The sequence below is a fragment of the Salvia splendens genome, chromosome 2 (genome assembly GCF_004379255.2).
Source record: "Salvia splendens isolate huo1 chromosome 2, SspV2, whole genome shotgun sequence".
Classification (NCBI taxonomy): Eukaryota; Viridiplantae; Streptophyta; class Magnoliopsida; order Lamiales; family Lamiaceae; genus Salvia; species Salvia splendens.
The window spans coordinates 41,735,181-41,751,353 of NC_056033.1; the positions used below are offsets into that span (position 1 = coordinate 41,735,181).

The 16,173-nt window shown below is 39.2% G+C and overlaps 2 protein-coding genes across 3 annotated transcripts; both read left to right on the forward strand.

Moving 5' to 3' along the window:
* Positions 1 to 783: 783 nt before the first annotated feature.
* Positions 784 to 6,344, forward strand: LOC121792919 (squamosa promoter-binding-like protein 14). 2 transcript variants are annotated; one of them, XM_042191059.1, is made up of 12 exons: positions 784 to 1,137; positions 1,982 to 2,623; positions 2,780 to 2,973; positions 3,144 to 3,431; positions 3,525 to 3,982; positions 4,085 to 4,159; positions 4,248 to 4,355; positions 4,432 to 4,549; positions 4,693 to 4,828; positions 4,913 to 5,057; positions 5,138 to 5,713; positions 5,804 to 6,344. In XM_042191059.1, the coding sequence occupies exons 2-12, from the start codon at positions 2,010 to 2,012 to the stop codon at positions 6,197 to 6,199; spliced, it is 3,108 nt and encodes a 1,035-aa protein (XP_042046993.1). In that variant the 5' UTR covers positions 784 to 1,137; positions 1,982 to 2,009; the 3' UTR covers positions 6,200 to 6,344. The 2 variants fall into 2 exon arrangements, with proteins under 2 accessions (XP_042046993.1, XP_042046992.1); XM_042191058.1 differs by having other exon boundaries at positions 3,144 to 3,982.
* A 4,679-nt stretch (positions 6,345 to 11,023) lies between these two features.
* On the forward strand, positions 11,024 to 12,868 carry LOC121766965 (galactan beta-1,4-galactosyltransferase GALS1-like). The gene is made up of 2 exons (XM_042163191.1): positions 11,024 to 12,242; positions 12,354 to 12,868. The coding sequence occupies exons 1-2, from the start codon at positions 11,116 to 11,118 to the stop codon at positions 12,712 to 12,714; spliced, it is 1,488 nt and encodes a 495-aa protein (XP_042019125.1). The 5' UTR covers positions 11,024 to 11,115; the 3' UTR covers positions 12,715 to 12,868.
* Positions 12,869 to 16,173: the final 3,305 nt, after the last annotated feature.

Consider the following 16,173-nt stretch of genomic DNA (forward strand, 5'->3'; position numbering starts at 1 on the left):
TAGGTTCTTGATTAGGGTTTTGTTTTCTTAATTCACCGGCTCGCTCGACTTTTGCTTTGTAGAGTATTATGTATTCTTATTCATCGTTTCTCCAAATAATATGAAAAAAAAATCTAGAGTTAAATCAATATGTTATGAATTTGTGTGGGTATAGAAATTAAAGCTATGGTAGTAAATTTTAAGAAATTATAAAATTCAATGTCTAAAACTTAGAACTTATATTTATAGATGGCACAATACTATTTAATTGAAATAATTTCAGAATACATAGTTATATTCAAACACAATGAAAGTGTAATATTTGAAAATAAAACAAATATAGAATTACTGAATTATTTAAAATATATTATTATTGATTTGGACATGATGAAAATATTTAAAATTTGTAGAATTCAAATAAAACATAAACACATTTTAATATTCCTATACTTTATGAAATTGCAAATTTCAATTCTTTTATCTAAAACATACAAATATATATATATGAATCACTTAACAAAACATAGACGATAAAAATAGATAATAGTTGCTCCCACGACCAATCTAGCTTGTCAGATTTCGGATCAGTCCTACTCAAATTGTACACAAACGATAAAAATAGATAATAGTTGCTCCCACGACCAATTTAGCTTGTCAGATTTCGGATCAGTCCTACTTAAATTGTCGGCTAGCTATTCGTGTGTCGACTAACTAAATGCGAGTCAACACACGCGCGTTTTCGGACTTTTTTAACATCCCTAATTAAAAAAGGCGTGTGGAAAGAAGAGAACAAAGTGAAGGTAAATGTGAAACAGGGACAGCAGCAAAATGAAACGAAAGTACGAAGAAGAAAAGTAAAAGAGAGACTTGTGCAGAAAATATAGAGAGAGAAGTCTTTAATCCTTTCATTTTGCTTCATTTCTCCCCCTTTTCCTTCGCAGATCTCACCTCACTTTCTTCAGTTTTCAAGATTCAATCCGTCCTTTTGAATTCCTCTCCAATTCTACTGCAAAACCCCTTGAAAAAAAATCTACTCGGTTGACTCATCGGAGACGAAGACGGCGATGATTATAGCTGGAGTCAGAAATCTTGACTCTGATTTTCAATAGTAGAATCAAAACCGAATAATTTGGAGATGAATTGCTTTGATCCGTAAAGGTGCTGTCTTTTCTTCCATCTTCCATCTGTATGTGTGTAATTGGTGATTGCTGTACTGATTTTTACCTTTTTTTATCTCGATTCTGATTGGACTGCACTGAATTTGTTGTTTCTGTTTAATTCCCTTGGCGACTAGCTTGAGCTAGAATTAGGTTGAGTTTTCGAGAATTTTGGTGATTGTTGTACGGATTTAACCTTTGTTGACCTCATATTTTCGATTCTGAGTGAACTGTACTGAATTTGTTGTTTCCGTTTAATTCCTCTGACGACTAGCTTGAGCTAGAATTAGGTTGAGTTTTTGAGAATTTTTGCGTAATACCGAGTTTTGAGCTAATATTCTATGTTGTTGTTAGGCGCAAAGACGCTGTATGAATCATCTCTTCTCGTTTATGGGGCAAAATCCCTAGTTTAGCCATCAATTACTTGACTGAGTTTCTTCTCGTTTCCAATTTATTTGTCTTCCTCACTGCAAATTGAGGAGATGTGGGTGTATGGGGAAAGGTAACAAATTTGATAGGGCAACGCTAACAAAATGTTATGCTTGAATCGGGACGGTTACACATCTATCCTATTATACTCTTGACATGTTAAAATGGTCTAGTTTATGACTTGCTGGTTGGGAGTTAGGTGGTATACACATATATGGTCAGTAAGTGACATTAGCAATTCGTTCTATTTGATATCAATCCATTCAAGTTTGCCCTGGATTTTTCTAACTTCTGTTACAAATGTTACAAATATGGTAGCTGGACATTCTTATCTTTCTTCTTGCTCCTTCTGAAATTGTGTTTAGTTCCTCGACATTGATAATTTTGAATAGTGAAGTTGTATTTTCTTTTTTCAGGAGTTAATAAAGGTGTGATCTCGTTCCAATGGAAGAGGCAGGTGCAAAAGTAGCTTCCCCAGTTGCCATCCACCAAACACGGGCGCAGAGATTTTGCAGTCCACATCCAATAGTTAAGAAACGTAGTGTGCCTTTTTATTCTTCTGGCTACGTTACTCAGAACCCTCCTGATAATTGGAATTCGAAGTCCTGGGATTGGGATAGTTCAAGGTTTATTGCTAGACCGTTGCCCTGTGAAGGGAACCAAGTGGTAAGAGGGCCACATGTGCCACTTGACTTGGCAAGGAACAAAGTAGTTCAGAATAGTGCTTTGAATCCCTCGGAGCATAATCAACTCGGAAAAGATGATGAAAATCTTCTACTGAAGCTTGGAGGTGGAGAAAAACAAGCCGTGAGCAATGGCAGCCATGGTAGCATGAATTTAATGGAAGAGACACAACCTGTGTCGAGGCCCAGCAAGAGAGTAAGGTCTGGATCACCTGGTACTGCTAACCGTCCTATGTGTCAAGTGGATGATTGCAAGGAAGATCTCTCTACTGCCAAGGACTATCACCGGCGACACAAGGTGTGTGAGGTGCACAGCAAAGCTGGTAAAGCTTTAGTGGGAAAACAGATGCAAAGATTTTGCCAACAGTGCAGTAGGTTCGTGATAATGATCATTTTCATTAACCATTGTGGATTGTCTTATTGGTTTTGCATTTTATCTTCACTTTACTAAGGTTATTGGCCTCAGAGGATGTAGTCTAGGTTTCCACTTGGAGATGTTTCAGTAAATGATGGGACATGTGTTTTTATCAGGTTCCACCCTCTTGCTGAATTTGATGATGGGAAAAGAAGCTGTAGGCGCAGGCTTGCTGGACATAATCGAAGGAGGAGGAAAACTCAGCCTGAAGATGCTACTCCACAGGCGCCAGTTCCCAGTGGTGCCCCCAATGATATCAATTGTGAGGTGGATGTCATCAATTTACTGGCGGCACTAACTCGTCCACAAGGTATAATATTAGCTACTAAAGGTTTTTTGTCTGTTAGGTGATTTCAACTAAGATGTAATCTGTATCCTGTTCTTGCTACAAATTATGGTTGTAGCTCTTGTGTTGTCCTTTGAATTACTCGCATGTACACATTAGATATGCTGCGAATTGCTGATTTCTGTAAATCACAGGGAACCCAGAGGACGGGAATGCTAAATTCTCCTCCATACCTGATAACAATCAGCTGGTCCAAATTCTTAGTAAAATAAATTCATTACCGGAAATCTTAGCAGCCAGGCTACCTCATTTGAAGACTACAAGTGGAAGTGTATCCGATCATGCACATTCTGGAAATCAGAACCAAATGAGTGCAAATGCTTCTTCCCCATCAACCATGGACTTACTAGCTGGTCTTTCAGGTGCTCCTGGAATGCCTTCTGATGCCTTAGAAATTCAATCTCAGCCAAGCAAAGATAAAAGTGAGTTTGAAAAGAGTAAATCACCCGATGTTGACAATGCTGCACGTCTAGATACACAAAAAGGATCTGTTGTGGAGTTTCCCTCTGTTGTAGGTGAGTGGAGTAGTACAAGCTGCCATCATTCACCCATGGAGGAAGTGGATTGTCATGTTCCAGAGACATCACCAAGTCTGGATTTACAGTTGTTTAGTTCCTCACCTGAAGATAATAGTTCAAGGAAGTTGCCGTTAAATGCAAGCTATCCTTCATCAAACAGTAGTAATCCTTCACAAGATATATCACCCACATCTTCACCACCTCTTGTGCGTGATCTATTCCCAATGCAGACTTCGAGAGAAACAATGAGGAGCAATCATTTTTCAAATAGTGAAGATGAACTTGCACGCGCAAAATCAACCATAAGCAACGGGTGCAGTACATCACTTTGTCTTTTTGGTGGCTCAATTCAGCCTGTTGAAAATGCTTCGATTCAAAGTTCCCCATACCAAGCTGGTTATACATCTTCTTCCGGGAATGATCATTCACCATCCAGCCTGAATTCTGATGCTCAGGTACCTCACGTACCATTGTTTTGGTATATTTTACCAAACTTTTAGTCATGCCTTATTTTCCTGGTTTAGCATATTTTAACAGATTTTACATCTCTGTACTAGGATCGCACTGGCCGAATCATTTTCAAACTATTTGACAAGGATCCCAGCCATTTGCCTGGCTCCTTACGGACTCAGGTTGGTATATGCTGCTTTAATTCGGCCATGTTCACAATATCATGGCCTATGGGCAAGACCTAATGACATGTGATGCCTCTACTTTCAGATATTCAATTGGCTTTCTAACAGTCCATCAGAAATGGAGAGCTTTATCAGGCCTGGTTGCGTAGTCCTCTCTTTGTATCTATCAATGCCATTATACGCCTGGGATCACGTGAGTGCATTTCTATGAATATACTTGGCAAGTGTGGTGTGGCTTTTTGTTGACCAGCTCTCTGCCCCTTCTGCAGATAGAAGAAAACCTTTTTGATTGTGTCGGCTCTTTAGTAAAAGGTGTTGATGTAAGCTTCTGGGGAAATGGAAGATTTTTGGTTTGCACTGAGAAACAAATGGCTTCCCATAAAGATGGTAAGTTTGTTGTTTTTGTATTTCTTTGTCAGTTGGTCCAGCAACTGAAGGTTTTAGGTCATTTACTGGACTGAGGGTGTTGTCAATTTTGCCCTTCCCATTGTGTTTCTTTGATTAATTATACATTTCTTTTGCATCTTCAGGGAAAATCCGTCTCTACAAAACTTGGAAAGGCTTTGCTATGCCAGAACTGATATCAGTGTCTCCTGTTGCTGTTATTTCTGGGGAAGAGACCTCTCTTGTATTGAGGGGAAGAGGTTTGACAGCTCCAGGGACCAAGTATGTGTGATTGGTATTCTGTTGAGCTGTAATTGTTAATTCTTCGTTTTATTTGATCATGCAACTTTCGTTGTGTATGCACAGAGTGCACTGCACACATGCAGATGGATATAATATTGAAGAAGTTAGAGCATCATCGTCCAAAGATGCTGCACTTGATGAAATCAACTTGAGTAGCTTTAAGATAGATGGAACAACAAGTAACATGCTTAGTCGCTGCTTTATCGAGGTAGCAATTTTGAAAGCTTTCAGTTCCTAAAAGAAGAGAAAGGACTGCATGTGGATTATTGACGTTCTGAATGTTTACAGGTCGAAAATAGTTTTAGAGGCACCACTTTCCCGGTAATCATAGCTGATAAAACCATCTGCCATGAGTTGAGGCTCCTTGAGCCTCATATCAATGGCAATGCTCACGTTGAGAGTACAGGAAGGTCCTGGTCAAGGGAAGAAGTTGTGCATTTCTTGGATGAACTCGGATGGCTGTTCCAGAGAAAGAGAAACTCTACATTGTTCGTGGTCCCAGATTACAGGCTTAGTCGGTTCAAATTTCTTCTCATATTTGCTGTCGAGCACGACTTTTGTGCTTTGGTGAAAACTCTCCTGGACATCCTACTAGAACTAAACATGGGCAGGAAAGGGTTAGTAACGGAGTCTATGTCAATGCTATGGGAAATCCACCACTTGAACCGGGCAGTGAGAAGGAGGTGCCGAAGGATGGTTGATTTGCTTGTCCATTACTCCGTTATCGACCCTGATGATGCTTCTGAGAAGTACATATTCACACCTAATTTAGCCGGACCTGGCGGTCTCACACCCTTGCATTTGGCTGCGTCTGCAACTTCCTCAGAAGACTTGATCGATGCCCTAATAAGCGATCCTATGGAGGTAACACCATTTCGTTTTCTCCCCTCAATGATAAATAACTGAAACTGCAGATTGGTTCCTTGACATTTCTCTCCATATGTTTTCATATAGATTGGGCTGCAGAGCTGGAATTCTGCATTGGATGTGAACGGATTATCTCCATATGCGTACGCCCTGATGAGGAACAATCATTCATACAACGACCTCGTGGCTCGCAAAGTTGCAGAAACAAGAAACGTGGAGGTGTGTGTGGAGATAGAAAAGGAGAGGAAGCCATTGGAAGTCGAGGTGAAGAACGGGAGATGCTCCAGATGTGCAGTTGTAGGGTTTCGACTACAGAGCAAAAGGTATAAAGGCTCGCAGGGATTGCTCCAACAACCTTACATCCATTCGATGCTCCTCGTTGCTGCTGTGTGTGTCTGCGTCTGCGTCTTCCTGAGAGGGCACCCTTATGTTGGCTGCGTCGTTCCATTCGCTTGGGAGAATCTCGACTACGGCCCGCGTTAAGCCTGCTTCTTTTTTTTCCTTTTTCCTTTTTCCTTTTTCCTTTTTCCTTTTTCCTTTTTCCTTTCTTCCTTAACATATTTATAAGTAATGTACCTCTGATAAAATGATCATATAGTGTTTATTCAATTCATTATTAGTATTACTATTTGTTTGTTTTGATCGGTAGGATTTCCCTTTTTAAAACTACTGGTAGAAAATAAATTTAGGGCATTGGGAAAAAATTCATTCAATGCCTCTATTTATTTCTGTTTCCAACGTTCAATGTAATGGATGATACAAATAAATGAAGGCCACCACAATTACATTTATTCCAGCATTTATTTGTATGTATGTTTGTTGTGTTTGAAGCTGGATTATATTTTATCAATTTATTTTGATTTATTGAATTTTTCATAATTAAATTATTGTGGCATAATGATTTGGTGAGGTGGGCAGCTGCATCCAACTATGGAATCACATGCTAAATTGGTGGCTGAGATTTAGGAAGATGGGTTTGTTTGTTTTTTGTACTTTGTGCTATATTTCTTTTCACTTGGAATGTACTCTTTTTTCTTATATTTTCATATATAGTGTAAAGAGTTTGTTGTTTTAAAATATCTGATTATTTTTCTCTATTTTAACACACTCAACAACTCCATTTGAAATCCCGTGTATTAAAAAATGTGGTCATTTTTTTTATAAACATAAAATGTGCTCATATTTTTTTTCCATTTTTTCATAAACAATCAAAACTAAGATATTATGTTTTCATACTATTTAGTAAAGAGTTTGTCTCTTTGAAATGTCAGATTATTTTAGTTTGCTTTAATACATCCAATTATCTGTTGGAAATCTCATGTCGTTCAAGAATGTGATCATTTTGAATGAGACACAAAGAATTACTATATACTTATTCTGTCCACGAAAAGTAATCTTAGTAATGGACGATACATATTTTAAATTAAAAAAAAAAGTAAAATCAAGGTGAAATGGGGTGAAAAAATAATTGAAGTACTAGGAGTATTATTTAGCAAAAAATGAGTCCGTCTCACTAAAAAAGAAACTTACTACTATAAATTAAAATGAACTACATCAAAAAAATATAATTATTTTTCATATATAAATGGAGTACTAGTCAATCACAACAATAAAATAAAAATGAAGAATCCTCTTAAATTATAAGCTAAACAAAGTAATGAAAACAAGACAATATGGCAAGCAAGATTCCTCTTTTTATTTTACAACAAAATATTATCCATAGTAAAAGTATAGTATAAATAGAGTGTGGCCTCTACATAAGTACTTACAACTACTCACTTTTGGAAAACTTTATCACTTCATATAACAAATAAAGAAGACAAGAATTACAGATTCAGTAATAGACATCGTGCTTCAATATGTGTCTCAATTCTATTGTATTGCTTTACATAATATTTATATACTATGTTTTTTCACTTTTTCCAAGAGTGAACATGAAGAAATTGTGATGTCCCATTTTCGCATTATTATCCAATAAAATGGGAAATAATAATTGGTGGAAGCCGACATAAGTCGTTAAGATAAATTTCACCTTTTCTTAATAAAAATAAACATAGCTGTAACCCAATTATTCATTTTCGGAATCTATTGGTGTCAAAATAATGAGCTGTATTGTCTTACATCTAATTATAATTTTAAATCATGATTAAGGATACACAATAATTAGTGAACAATTAAAGAAGTTTAACTTGTTAAGAAGCATGTATAATCCGTGAAATATAAAGACATAACACGCAGCCTATTTCTATATTTTAACCAAATTTAAACTAAACTTCTAATCTTGATGTCACCATATACTGGAACCTAGTAATTACAGTATAATCTAATGCTTCATATTCAGCAATTCATCCAAAAAAAGGACTAATTCACTTCATTTAAGTTATAAATCTAATTTAATTTTAGGATCTTCATTAAAATCATATAAATAACTGTGAACGACCCAAACAAGAACTATAAATATGATCATTAGTTAATATGCATCTTCTATTAATGTATTATTCTATAGGAAAGCTTCCAAACCAATAAATAAATAAATAAATTAAAGAAAAGTGAATCCCTTCTGTATCCTTTTTCTCCCAGCTCATAATATAATCACCATCTCTAGGAGTGGGGGGTCTGTTTCAGCTTAATTTTGTCTCATTATATAATAAGGGCATTAGCAACGGAACGATGGATGCTTAGGCATGCATGCACCCGTTATAGATCCAGAAAACGGAATTTGTGGGTTAAAACTCGCCGGCCTCATTAGCCGCAATTTGCTTCTATATCTCTATTTCGTGCAAAAGCTTGCTACTTGTGGTATACAACAATGTCCTATACGAAAAAAAGATGTAAAATTAAAAAATGTTGTATGAACATAAAATACTACTCCCTTATTTCTTGAAAAGTATGAACTATTTCCTTATTAGTGCGTCCTTTAAGTATGAACCTTTTATTTTTGAAATAATTAAACAACACATTGCTCCTATACATCATTTTATTTACAATTTATACCATTTAATTACTCTACTAATAATATGGAACTTATTTTTCACTAGCACTACTTACACTAGTCTTTATCTCCATATCTCTTACTTTAAGAATTGTACAATAAAACTCGTGTCGAACCAAATATTCAGAGCATCCGCAGTAGCGTCTCACTGCGGGCTCGGACTCGTCCCGGGGGGACGAGACCGCAGCGAGACGCCGCTGCATCATCTCCGTCTCGTCGCGTAGCTCGTGGGGAAGGGGCGGGACGCGGGTTGTCTCGCCACGCGCGTTGGCCACGTGGCGAGCAGCGGTTGGGGCGTGACGCCCACTCGCCGGCTGTGCGAGTGGGCGTCGATTTAGGCTATTTTTAATTATTATTTTTTTAAAATCTGAATAATACAAAAAAAATTGATCTTTTTTCGGCCGTTTTTTTACCGTTTTTTTTTTCTTTTTGCCCACATTCATCTATAAATACTCCTATTTAACCTCTTTCATTTTACACACAAACACACTAGTATTTATAATTTCAGTGTGCAATTTTTAATTTCTAGTATTTTTAATTATGTCTTCTTCTTTTTTAGATTTTAATTATGTATTTTTTTATTTTTTTAGGATTTTAAATTGAAAATTTCTTTTATTTAATGAAGTGTGTTTTTATTAATTGAATTTGTTGAAAATAAAAATAAAAAATGAAATTGAATGAATAGTTAAGGGATGAGATGGTTAAGAGATGAATGGATGCAAATGTTATCTCTTAGTTAAGAGATGTGGTCAAAAGTACAGTGGGGCCCTGAATAGTTAAGAGATGAGACGGTTTAGAGAAGCGGATGGCCTCATACTTTTCACATATCAAATTATATTCCATAAAAATCTCAATTTGAGATACAATTATATTATTAATAATGTAAACAAGTACCGAACGAAAAATCGTATCCGGAATTGAGTTGAAATCTAAGTAAATAATAAATCAAAATCTTATTCAAGATTAATAAGACAAAAACTTCCACTCTTAAAATGATTCGAAATGTAATTTATTAGGAAAATCTTACTATAATCGAATTGATACGGCGGCTTCTTTCCAATCTTGAAAAGATAATATTATTCCTAATGTTAAATTCACTAATTTCATTCTAACATAAATCAAGACATATAATAATAAAAAATAACCAAAATAGTGCATTAACAAAAAGAAAAATAATTGATTGGGACAAAAGTAGGGTTTATATAGAATCATAGATATTAGATTGCTTAATAGTGTTTTCTACTAATGGTCTAGTGCTCATAACTCATGACTAACGATAGAGTTAATTAATCCCAATCATATCTAACTCCGTCACTATCTGTTAAAGCATCCACAATAGTTCGTGGACAAACAATAGCCCAGCCACAAACTCATCTGCCACATCAGCAGCACTATATTCCTCCTGCCACATCAGCAGGATAAGCAACTGGACAAGCAATAGCTAGCCATAGTCCAGCCACATCATCAACACTAAAAACAAATAATTAAACAATCACACAAAATATAAAATACGGAAAAATTTAATAATAATATTAAAATTTTAAAAAGTACATTAATTAAAAAAAAGTCAAATAAAAAAATTACATTACTTAAAAAAACTCCTAATCCACGCACGAGCCGATCGCTCGCCGATCGGGATTCAATAATAACATTAAAATTTTAAAAAGTACATTAATTAAAAAATTACATTACTTAAAAAAAAACAAAATTGCGCTCGCCGATCGGGAGGCTCGATCGTGATTCAATAATAACATTAAAATTTTAAAAATACATTAATTAAAAAATTACATTACTTAAAAAAAACAAAATTGCGCTCGCCGGTCGGGAGGCTGCAATAGGGGCGAGCTGATCGGCGAGCAAATCGGCGAGCGCCCGGGAATCGGCGTGCGCTCGCCGATTTGGCGCTCGCGGCTGCAATAGTTCAGCGAGCGAACCGGCGAGCGCCAAAAATCGGCGAGCCGGTGCGCTCGCCTCTATTGCGGATGCTCTTACAGGGGAGACGCACGCCTCCACGTGTTGTTGCACGCGGCGCGAGCTTTGTTATCGATGCCCTTATTTCAGTGATGGAAGCTTGTGCAAAAATTATCTTTCCTAAATGTATCCTCAGTCCAAATTCTTTACTCTCTTCTTGCGATAATTAAAGATAAAGATAGTGAAATTATGAAACCTTGAAAAATGATTTTCCCGTATGGCAAAGAAAATAAAAGGAAAATAGAGACAATGATTAGAAAGAATAGCATTTCCGTAAATATGAAGAGATCCAGGGGCAAATAAAATAAAACAAATATGGAAAAAAAATAAAAAGAGCCATAAAAAAATGTATATTCATTAGATTACAGCATCACTTTCCCCCTCACACAACACCACACAATACAACACAAAGCTGTCGGTCAATTTTCACACTCCAATGAAGAAAGGTGGAGCTCCGACTCCCTCCGCCGCTTCCACCGCCGTCGCCAACCCCGTCGCCAAAATCTTCCTCTGCTTCGAAACCAAATCCTTCCTCGCCACATTCCTCGGCCTCACCCTCGTCGTCATCGTCTGGAATCTCCAGCCTTACTACGACAACATCCTCCCCACCACCCGCTGCGCCGCCACCGCCACCGCCGTATCTCCGCCTGCAAGCACAAACACCTCCCCCATCTCAGCGCAGAAGCTCGTCGCCACCGCCGCCTCGGCAGATCCAAACAAGCGCACCTTCCAATCCTACGGCAGCGCCGCCGCCCTATTCGTCAAGATGGGCGCCTACCGCGGCGGCCCCGCCACGTTCGCGGTGGTGGGGCTGGCGTCGAAGCCCACACACGTGTTCGGCAAGCCGTGGTACAAATGCGAGTGGGTCCCCAACAACGGCAACGCCTCAATCCGAGCAAAGGCGTACAAAATGCTGCCGGATTGGGGCTACGGCCGCGTTTACACCGTCGTTGTTGTCAATTGCACATTTGCAGAAAACCCCAACTCCGACAACAGCGGCGGAAAGCTCGTGCTCTACGCCTACTACGGCGAATCCCCGCGGAAATTCGAGAAGTTTACCGCCATGGAAGAGGCCGCCGGCGCTTACAACGAATTAGACTACAAGCCACCGTATAAGTACGATTACCTCTACTGCGGCTCGTCTCTGTACGGCAACATCAGCGCCGGGAGAATGCGCGAATGGATGGCTTACCACGCTTGGTTCTTCGGAGCGAAGTCGCATTTTGTTTTCCACGACGCCGGAGGAGTGTCGGCGGCGGTGAAGGCGGTGCTGGAGCCGTGGATTCGCGCGGGGAGGGTGACGCTGCAGGATATTAAGGCGCAGGCGGAGTTCGACGGCTACTACTACAACCAGTTTTTGGTGGTGAACGATTGCCTCCACCGCCACCGCTACGCCGCGAATTGGACGTTCTACTTCGATGTGGATGAGTACATCCATCTCCCCGACGGCGGCACCTTGGAGTCGGTGCTCAACGATTTCTCCAACAACACACAGTTCACCATTGAACAGAACGCAATGTCGAGCTCTCTATGCTTGAACGATCCATCTCGAGATTACTCAAGGTAACCCTAACCTAACCTAAATCAGCTACTGAATTGAATCAATTGATGATTTGAATGTTAGATTCGTGTTAGTTGAAAACCTAATTCGGTGAAATTTGGGGGAAAATGCAGGGAATGGGGGTTTGAGAAGCTGGTATTCAGAGATTCACGAACGAGGATGAGGCGAGATCGGAAATACGCGATTCAGGCGAGAAACGCCTACGCGACCGGCGTTCACATGTCGGAGAATGTCGCCGGCGGGAGCCTCCACAAGACGGAGAGCAGAATCCGGTACTACCACTACCACAACACGATCACCGTGCACGAGGAGCTCTGCCGCAACCTCCTCCCGGCGAAGGCGGCGAACGCGACGACGTGGCTGGACAAGATCCCTTACGTGTACGACGATAGCATGAAGAAGCTGGGGCCGGTGATTAAGCAGTTTGAGCGGAACACCATCGGCGCCGCGCTGCTACGGCGACGCCGGCGATAGTAATTTAAAATTCTTTTTCGAAGCTATTTTTGCGTGTAAAAAATACTATAATTACCAGCTGTTTTTCATTTTTATTAATATTCTTTATTCCCTTTGAGCGATTGCTGGAAAAGGTAAATGATTGGAACCGACACTAAATTTATGTTTCCGTTTAGCGCTGACGCGTGGCTACTCTTTTTGAGTGAAATTGTTACTCTCTAAGTTCTCTTTTATAAAAGGTAAAAAAAAAAAATTCTCTTTTATAAACCAGATTTTATATAATGTTATTTTATAAATTAAATATAGAAAATAAAGTTAAAAAGAGAAGAAACAAAATAGAGAGATAAATATTTTTTATTTTAAAAAATGTGTTATTTAAAGTGGGACATCACAAATAAAAAATAGTTCACTTAAAATGGGACGAAGAATATATACTAACTCCATCCACAAAAAAATAGATATAATTATATAGTATATAACACATGTTTTAAGAGGAAAAAAGTAAGAGAGAAATAATGTTAATGGATTGTGAAGTTTCATATTATTAGTAGTATTTTAATAAATTTTTCATATTTAGAAATTGGTCTAATTTTTATGGACAATCCTGGTAAAACTAGTCTATTTTTTACAGACGAAAATAATATATTTATTGTTTTCAGTTTTTGAAACTTGATTGCAAAAATCATAAATTCATCATTATTGTCGATTTTCTACGCTAGTTGATTCAAGCAAAATTGATTCTAAGACCATCCACAACGCGTCTCGCGCCGGGCTCGCGTCTCGTCTCGGAGAGACGAGACCCCCGCGAGACGCATTGCAGCGGCCGTCTCGTCTCCAGCTCGCGACCGGCTCGTCGCGTAGCTCGTCTCGGAGAGACACGAGACGAGCTGTCTCGCCACGCGCCCGAGACACGTGGCACGTCCCCATGCGTGCGTGACGCCCACTCGCTGGCCCGCGAGTGGGCGTCGTCACTGATGACGCAATAATTCATTTTTTTTTTTAAAATCGATTTTTAATAAAAAAAAATTTTTTTTTTTTTCAAACGGTAATATTACCGTTAAATATTTATTTTCATTTTTTAAAATTTTAATTTTTTTACTCTATAAATAATTCTATTCCATACTCATTTCAAACACAAACACACATCTATTCCTCTCAAATCCTCTCTATCACTCCAATTTCCATCTTCAATCAACTCAAACAAATGGATCCTTTTGAGCAAATGCGTCAATTAATGGAACAATCACTCGAAGAAGATCGACGACGAGAGGCGGAGGAAGCCGCACCACCCCCACGACGCTCCCGGAAGTACATCAATCGGAACCGGGAGGAAGCCGCCGCACGGTTAGTACGCGACTACTTCTGCGATAACCCGATTTGGGGAGATACCTATTTCCGTCGCCGTTTCCGCATGCGGAAACCGCTATTTCTCCACATAGCGAATACTTTGGCGGCCAGGGAGGAGTTCTTCCGAGAAGGGTTCGACGCGGTCGGTCGTCCCAGCCACACGACGCTGCAGAAATGTACTGCAGCCATCCGGCAGCTTGCGACTGGACAAACGGCCGACATATTCGACGAATACCTGCACATCGGAGACAGTACTGGGCGCTTGTGCTTGCTCAACTTCTGCAGAGGCGTCCGGGCAGCCTTCAGTGACGAATTTCTCCGGAGGCCAACCACGGAGGATTGTCAGTTCCTCCTCAACCTGCACGAACAAGTGCACGGATTCCCCGGGATGCTTGGCAGTGTCGATTGCATGCACTGGCAATGGAAGAATTGCCCGGTGGCTTGGAGGGGTTCCTACACGAGCGGCCACAAAGGCACCCACCCAACCGTTGTACTCGAGGCCGTTGCCGACTACCGACTTTGGATCTGGCACGCGTACTTCGGGGTCCCTGGCTCGAACAACGACGTAAACGTGCTCCAACAGTCCGACCTCTTTACCGAAGTTTTGGATGGTAAAGCGCCGGCCATCAACTTCGTCGCCAACAACCGACGGTATAAAATGGGGTACTATCTCGCCGACGGCATCTACCCGAAGTGGCCGACCTTCGTGAAGACGTGCGGCAGGCCAGCGAACCCAAAGCAGGCTCTTTTTGCGCAGAAGCAGGAGGCTGCGCGCAAGGATGTGGAGAGGGCGTTCGGGGTTCTCCAAGCGCGCTTCAACATCATCAAAGCCCCGGCTCGTTCGTGGTTCATGGAGAGCATGGTCGACATCATGTATACGTGCATAATCTTGCACAACATGATTGTCCGAGACGAAGGACCCGATGCCGGAAATTGGTTCGACCCCGAATCCCCCGGAAGCTCAACTGCAAGTAGTCCGCCGCGAAGTGGAGCGCATCCATCTATACAAGAACGGTTGGCTATTCGGGCAAGGACATGCGACTCTAGCGCCCACACCCAACTCCAAGAGGATCTAATTGAGCACATTTGGGAAAACTTTGGCGGAGAATATTAAATTATGTCATTTTTATTTTTTTAGAATTTTAATTATGTCTTCGCTTTTTTAATGTTAAGTTGTAATATTGTTTTAATTTTAATAAAGTGTGTTTGTTTAAATTGAATTGGGTTTTAAAAAAAATTATAAATTAAATTGAATGAATAGTAATTAAGAGACGGTATAGAGACGGTTAAGAGACGGAGCGTTGCAGCCTCCGTCTCTTAGTTAAGAGATGGAGGAAAAAAGGACAGTGGGGCCCTCAAATAGTGCTCAAATAGTAGTTAAGAGACGGTTTAAGAGACGGTATAGAGACAGCGTTGTGGATGGCCTAAGGTGGCTTGTTGGCAACGGGGAGAAAGAGAGGTTAATGCTGGTCATGCTACCATTTAGAAGAATGAAAAGATAATAAAGTACTAAGAGATAATTAAGAAAAATAAAATAAAATAATTATATTATATTTGTTAAAATTTAGAAAATATTTAACTTGGATGGGCGAAGTTATAAATGGAGTAAATTATTAATTTCAAGCGATGAACTTGATCGGAGAGAAGATATTTTGACTAATATTGTACATATAAAATTAAAATTTTGATAGATTTCATGCGGATTTGTCGGTCAATTTCATTTTCAACTTTGGAGTATATTTATAAGTATTTGTCGGTCAATTTCGTTTTCAACTATGGATTATATTTATTAGTGTTGAGACTTGTGTTTTTGTTAAAAACATTAATTAATGATTAGAGATAGTCATCATGTAATATGCCGTAGATATTTGGACACGTGGCGAGACGAATTAAAAGAGGCATGGGCTTGATTGATTGATCTATGAATTATTTATTTATTTATTTTTAATTTACATTATTTGGATATTGACAATGATGGTAGTGAATAATGGTGGCATATGCCGTTCTCAATTTACACATATCATTACACTTTCTTTCTTTTCTTTTTTCTGTTACGAAAAAAGACAACTGCAATTAATAAATTTTACTATTCTTTTTTGAGAGATACTTTTTCATGTAGCATATTTTGGAGAA